At 36.7% G+C, this 7,181-nt stretch overlaps 1 protein-coding gene across 1 annotated transcript; it reads left to right on the forward strand.

Moving 5' to 3' along the window:
• Nucleotides 1-5,633, forward strand: LOC121741859 (nuclear pore complex protein NUP85-like). The gene is made up of 18 exons (XM_042134787.1): nucleotides 1-429; nucleotides 1,464-1,566; nucleotides 1,655-1,765; nucleotides 1,857-1,940; nucleotides 2,248-2,319; nucleotides 2,409-2,465; nucleotides 2,609-2,728; nucleotides 2,800-3,000; nucleotides 3,139-3,249; nucleotides 3,333-3,370; nucleotides 3,612-3,768; nucleotides 3,928-4,020; nucleotides 4,137-4,193; nucleotides 4,350-4,496; nucleotides 4,653-4,723; nucleotides 4,822-4,909; nucleotides 5,077-5,133; nucleotides 5,228-5,633. The coding sequence occupies exons 1-18, from the start codon at nucleotides 80-82 to the stop codon at nucleotides 5,420-5,422; spliced, it is 2,112 nt and encodes a 703-aa protein (XP_041990721.1). The 5' UTR covers nucleotides 1-79; the 3' UTR covers nucleotides 5,423-5,633.
• Nucleotides 5,634-7,181: the final 1,548 nt, after the last annotated feature.

Here is a 7,181-nt window from a genome sequence, read left to right on the forward strand (position 1 = left end):
GACACTGCTCCAAATTTCAACTCATTCACTCTATCTTCTCTAAGCCCTTGCAAAACCCTGAGCAGAATATTCCGGCGGGATGCCGGCAGTGGCCTCAGATTCCGGCGATTTCAACTCGCTCTCCATCGTTCCACACTCTCTGGAGACGCAGACGCCGAGAGTCTATCCTCTGCGGACGAGCCGCACAGCGCCGCCGTTCGGGCGCGTCTCGATCTCCTGGGGTCGTGGAAGCACGCTCCGCGTCTCACTCCTGCAACCTGGAGGAGCTGAATCCGACGGGGAAGTCGTGGAAGTGAATCTCACCAATGCGGAAGGAGGAGAAATTTCCGAAGCTGAGCGGCAGAGAATCGCGCACGGCTCGGTCACGCCCTTCGCGCTTCTCCAGAGCCGGAAGAATCAGATGGACGAGTTGCAGTATGACAAAACCTGGTAATTGATTGGTGTGCAGTCAATTGTTTGATTGTTATTGTTAATGAGTTGAGCTGATTTTGAATCCGCTGAGGTTGGGAAGATAGGTATTTGTTCGGGTTAGATATGTGAGACTGAAATAGCTGATTGTTTCTGTTTGTGTTGTTAGTTAAAATCGAATTTGTGAACTATGTGTTTTGGTTAGAAGACCATTGGTTTAGATGTTAGGCAGCATAGATGCTTAGTGAATTGGGTATTAGTGTCTAGTAGTCTTATTTTAGGGCTTAATTCTTGTTCAAGATCAGGGAAAAGTACTTGTGGTAGCCGTATATCAAAAAAGATTCTGTAGGTGACTCTCTTAGATAGGAACTCACTAAAAATCCATCTAAGAGTATTCATGGAATTTCTTAACAAGAATGTGTTATAACACCTATACTACTTTTTGTATGGAAGCTGAACTGCTCTCCCATTACTTACTGGTTTAGGAGTCGATTTCCAGGATAAGGCTCCTTTGTGGATATGTTTCCGTGATTTTAGAATAATCAGTTATGCATCATGCATGGCATGAATGGGCAAATTCAACCAATAGATTGCTTGTAGGGGTGCTTATACAGAGCCATGGGTGAAGCCAGCATATGTTAAGGTGGGGCAAAGAAAATGCCCCTCCTCAAATATATTAACCTATGCTAGTACTATTTAATTATCTAATTTTGCAAAAACACTTAAATTTCTTTATATTTGCCCCTTCTCAAATTTTTAAATTTCCTTCACATATAATTTTGCCCCCTTTCATTTATATTCCTGGCTCCGCCTGTGTACAGAGCTTCTCTGTATTACTTATTCACGAGGATGAGCTAAAGCCTAAATGGCAGTTCAACTGTCCCTAATATTCAGTTATCATCTTTTCATGTATCATTCACTTAAGTTTTATGGAAATTGAAAATTTGTTTTCTCTGTATCTTTCACCTTTTGCTGTCATTTATTTATCAGCAATCCCCGGTATTTTCAAATTCTTGGACCTTTGGAAGCCCATGAACTTTCTCTCAAATATGCAGGTGGGTACATGTAATGGAGTACAGCAATGAAATTAAATCTCTCCTTGGTACTTCAAAGTCATATATTACACCAACCATTGAAAACCCGAAGGCATTATTGGAGGTAACTCTTCATTTCCTAAGGTGTTAGCATTTTTTGCAGCTTATCAGATTTTTAGGATTCCTTTATCTGACTGTTGCATATAAATCAGGATGTTGAGGAGCCAACCTCATTGAAAGCTGCCTGGGAGCTGATGGAAATGTTTTATGCTGATAAGCAATCTCAGACCTGGATCCCTGAACGCCTCCTTGATTGGTTAGCTGTATGGGACTTCCTATTGTTATCTTCTTTCACCTTGCAGTCTTCTTCTCATCTTTTGTCCATGGCAAATAATAATGCCTCTTTTTTCGCAGGATTTTGATTGTTTGTTATCTGCAACTCTGCCAACTGTCCATGCAAAACTTGTGGCTTTCCAGAAAGCACTTGTAACCATACAGGTCATTATCTTTGACATTCATAGAACCATATATCACTCACTTTTTTTGTTCTTCTTGAACTGCATCTGCTCACCCCATCTAGTGTCAAAAATTTAGGTTTAACATCTGAATTCACATTGCTTTGGAATAAAACATGTAAATCATTTATTGGCCGTTATTATAACATAGAAGAATGTTAGGTAGAATTTGATTTGTTAATATGCACATAGAGATACAACATATTCCTATCTATTAACTTCAGTATGGGATCATTTTAGATTTGTCCAGTGTTTGTCTTTTGACTCTTTTCATTTACTTTCTCTTGCAGGAAGTTGAGAATGATCCGGAGTATTGGGAAATTATGTCGTCTGCTTTAGGCATTGGCTGGCTAGACATTGTTGTGAGTCTATATGAATCGAACAAGTCCCTTCCATGTAAAAGTTGAATACTTTATAGGTGCGTGCTGCTTCTCATGCTAAACATTTGCAGGTAAAAATGTTGCGGTTGCATGGATCTTACCAGTTGGACCAGCTTGGAACTCGAGAGGTAAGTCTGACTAAAATCTCTATTCTGTATAAGAAACTAATCTGGAAATTATTCAAAATAATAAGTTTTGCTCAGATGTGTTGATTTATTCACCAACCTTATATACGAATAACATCTGGATCTTTTGCGCGTTGCTGAAACAGATTGAAAGTGGACTCGTTGAAGCAGTTGCTGTTCTTATATCACAGATGCCACGATTGCGTCCTCATATATCAGACGAAAAATTAGGAGAATGCTACAACACCAAACCTGAGTTTATGAAAGTAACATATATACTTGAGAATTAGTACCTGAACATCAAATTTTTCTATTCTTTATACATCTCATTTGTCAGGCATGGGAGAAGTGGAGAACTCAAATCACTAAACTGGACTGCCATCCTTACTGGCTTCAGTGTGATCATAAACAGACCAGAGTTGGACTTAAAAACATGATTCAGATAATGCTGGGAAATGCTAATGTTGTCTCCAACGCAACATATCACTGGATAGAGCTTTACATTTCTCACCTTTTGTACATTAGGCCTTTCACAGTGGTAAGTTCGATGAGCTTGATGTTTCATATTTGCTCGGTGTAGTTGCTTATCCAGATTGTGGAAAATGATGTTGAAGAGTAATTTTGATCTCCATTAATCCATTTAACATCCGTATTATAAATAATTGTTCTGTTGCAGGGTTTAGAAAGTATGTATACCCTAGCCCAGAAATGCATGCATTTAAAACCAATTACCAATCGACATAAGTTGATGGGACTCTTAATTGGGATTCTTGAAGAAAATACAGAGGTATGTCTTAATTTTTGGTCCTAGAATTGCCTATATTTTTTTGCCTCATTCAGCCAGCCTTTGAGTGATCATTGATGTTTCAGGTTGTTCTCGCCGAATGCTCAAGATCATTTGGCCCCTGGTAAGAGATGCTGTTCTCTTCTTCCTTTCTTGGTTTGTGCACAAAGCTGTAGTTCAGCTATTTTTATGTGATACAGTTGTAAAATTGTGCAAATAATTGTTGGTGCTCTTTGATAACTGTTCACAATTGGCAAAGCAGTAGTGTTTTTTCCATTGTGGGTGTATGTAACTTATGCCATTCCCTGATATTTGGTGAGTGAATCAATGAAATCACGTGGTGGTTTATCTTTATCTTTGAACAGGATGATAACCCATGCTGCAGAGCTGCTGACAGCTGGAAGTGCTCAAGCAGAAATTCTTTTGCATGAGGAGCAGTCTAAGATTGGAGGAATCTGCATAGAAGAGCTTCATCGACTGATTTATGCTCAAGTTTTATCATCTCATGTCTTGACATGGAATGTAAGTAGTGAACCAGCAGTTGTTTTTTGGCATTGCTCTTGATGCCTCCTAGCCTTTTGACATTGAGGACCACACATATTTGATATAGGTTCAGTTTTTTACTTGTAAAATTCTTCCACTACTCCCTATTTCTGATATATTTTTATTCTGGTCCTTTAGATCGCTCCTATATATTTGACTTCTTGCATGAAGCAAGGTTTGGGTTTATTGGAGAATTTACTGTACAAGCAGCCAGTACAAGTGTTATCGGAGGTGCTTAAGGACTGCAACATTCTATTGCATGTTTCTGTCAAAATCCCTGAATTCACATTAACCTTCAGCATCAATACCTGGAGTTCTTAGACAGTGTACCTTTTCTCTTTATGCAGAGCATAGAGATCTGCCGTCTCAATGGAATAGATTATGTTAGTCACCATATGATGAAGGTATGTTTCAAGCAATGATTACCTATCTCCTGGGATTGTGCTGCATGTACCACAAGGATCTCATCCCTTACTGATGAAACTATTTTTAATGTGCTTTTCATTTTGAATACATGCCTGTGAAGTTTACTTGTACCAATATGTCGTCTATGAAAACAGATAGCTGGAGTTCATTACTGGAAGCATGGAGAGAAAGGTTCCGCTGTGTACTGGCTGCAGCAAGCTCAGGATGAAGTTCGTTTAAACCGAATTGCGAAGCATTTATTTGATTTTGTTGGAAAATCAGTTTCTGATGAAAGTTTCAAGGTAATGTTACACAGAAATTGTATTTTACCTCACGAAATTTAACAATGATTAGTTCGTACTGTGACTACTTGACTAGGTTTACCAGGATCAAAAGATAAAACATCGTTTATAAACATACCAACTTTCTTAGTGTATTGTCTCCCTTCTTTCGTGCAGCAATGGGAAGGAATGATTGATTTGCTGGGAACTGAGTCCAAAACTGCTGGCGGTCTTGAGTTTTTGAAAAAGTTTGCAATTTTCATGCTTTCGATTTTCGATAGTTGCAGAGTTCTCCGTGCTCTTTACTGATTTCTGAATCTCTGATCCTTCGGTTGACGATCCTCAGGTACCGGGATTTCCGGCGATCCCTCCAGCAAGTTGAGGATGGAATCACAACTGACGATGCTAGAAAAGCTTCAGAAGCCCTCATATCTGTAAGTTGATGTATCACTGTTATATATCTTCACTAGTCACATTTATTGAAGTTCCACAGGAATGTTTACCTGCACGCTTGGCTCGTTCCACCCGTCTATTGCTAAAATGCACAGTTATCTCCAACGTACTACAATCTAATTAATGATCCCTGAATCCATTTGTACAGCTAATGAGAAACCCTTCTACACCTCAACAATTCTGGCTTCATCTGCTAAACGACTCAGTAAGGAACTCTTCCCCTAGCTGAACCAAAGATGAGCTTTGACTAGAAATTCAATATTTGTTACATGATTCTTCAACACCTTAATCCCGTGCAGTTGGAATTGCTGAACTGGAAGGATCGTCCCTTGTTCAATGTTTCTCAAACCAACCTTTTGTTGAATAAATTGCAAGAGCTGTCGCTTGCGCGACTTCTGCCAGGCTACGTTGATGCTGACTTGCCACCAGATGCCTTCAGGTCCGTCCGACTGGCCCTTGCCTCCAATCTCGGCCGCGCCATCCTTGAAGAGTAAGAGCCCTTCCTCAATGCGTGACCTCGTTATTAGTTTGTGTTACACACCTGCGTGGGAACTTTTCCAACTTTGATCATAGGTTTGTGTATCGACTGAATGTGTTGTTTGATTATATGGATTTTCAATTTATTGTAATTACTAATTATCAATATTTATATGTTATTGTAGTGTATTACACATGTATTCAATCTTTAACCATCTCATTGCTTCATTCTTTTATCCTGAATTATTTATTTATTGCTGTCTTTATCTTGACATTTGTTTGATTATTTCTGTCTTTATCGTATGTACTCCATATATTGTCCCATGTTAGATTTAAGCTTTATTTTCTTGACTTCCCATAATTTCTACTACTCCATATAAGAAGTCAAGTCACTGATTTTGGGCTTACTTAGCTCACTTTATAGGTCCATTAATTCGATCTACTGTACTATTATGGGCCTTGAATTGTTATTAGGCCCAATGAATGTTTAATAATTGTTGAATCATTGATATATTAGTCAAATAGGATTTAATACCCAAATAATAGGACTAGTATGAAAAGGTCACATATTTTTAAAAATATGGGAAGATGATTTTTGTACACAATCTAAGTAACAACCTGTAAATAAAATAAATTTTATTCTCAGTTGGTAGTGTACACAATATTTTCGGGTTCAATGATTTTGAAAGTTACAACTAACAATGATCACTACAAAAACTCAACATCTCAGTAATCATAAGTGCTTATATAATCTCATACTACTAAATATTAGTATTAAATCATTAGTGCATATAACATAACATAAAACTCAGATATTAGTTCAAATATCATTGTATAGTGACACCCATTCCAATAGGCTAGTTTCAATCCCAATCATAGAGTTTTGGGAACAATGCTGCAGTTTTATTCAATGCAAAAACTAATCATGTCACTACATTGTCTCTCTATTGACAATGATGGCTTACAAACTTGGGAAACTTCAGGAATTCCATTAATTTTTTGAAAGGCTAAATATCATGGAGTACATCATTGTATGTCGAATTATTTATGTAACAATATCACGATTTTAAAATTTTACGAATACATAGTAGTACATATGTAATCTCCAATTGTAATTCTGCAATAATTCACTATATACCAACCAAGTGTGTCGACCTCGATTTCGTAAATATTATTGATAAAATAATTTAATAAATTTTTTTGGCAATATATATAATCATGTCTTATCATCAATATGCACATTTGTAAAAATGATTTTGGCAGTATAATTTGTTTTGAAAACATAATTTTGTCAATATAAATCTGTCTCTTAATATGCAAAATTAAAAATGATGTTGGAGTATAATTTGTTTGGAATTAATAAGCAATTGTGATTTATAAGAACTCTAGAAATTGATAAATTCTAATGGCGAATTCATAATTTTATATAGGGGAATTTTTTTTATCCCAATTATGGCCAATTAGGATTTACATATTTGCAAACATAAAAAATAAAAAAATAAATATAAAATAGTGCTCCCTCCATCCCACTAAAGATGACTCACTTTCATTTTTGGTTTGTCCTAACCAAGATGACCAATTGCTAAAAAATGAAACACATTTATCTCTACTTTAAGGACAATTAGGATTTACTAATTGTCAACAGCATTTAGTAATCCCAATTAAAATTTAATAACTACAACTATTTTTTATTTATGATTAGTAAACCGAACATATAACATGTATTGAAATATTCAGCACTTTGCAAGAATAAAATTTACCACAAATTACTTTATC

Source organism: Salvia splendens, chromosome 7, assembly GCF_004379255.2.
Source record: "Salvia splendens isolate huo1 chromosome 7, SspV2, whole genome shotgun sequence".
Taxonomy (NCBI): domain Eukaryota; kingdom Viridiplantae; phylum Streptophyta; class Magnoliopsida; order Lamiales; family Lamiaceae; genus Salvia; species Salvia splendens.

Bases quoted from the DNA above. Each gene is read 5' to 3' on its own strand.
- LOC121741859 (XM_042134787.1), top strand. From the start codon at position 80: ATGCCGGCAGTGGCCTCAGATTCCGGCGATTTCAACTCGCTCTCCATC. The intron at 1,941-2,247 runs GTCATTATCTTT...TTTCTCTTGCAG, and splicing joins AAGCACTTGTAACCATACAG to GAAGTTGAGAATGATCCGGA. The intron at 2,466-2,608 runs GTAAGTCTGACT...TTGCTGAAACAG, and splicing joins ACCAGCTTGGAACTCGAGAG to ATTGAAAGTGGACTCGTTGA.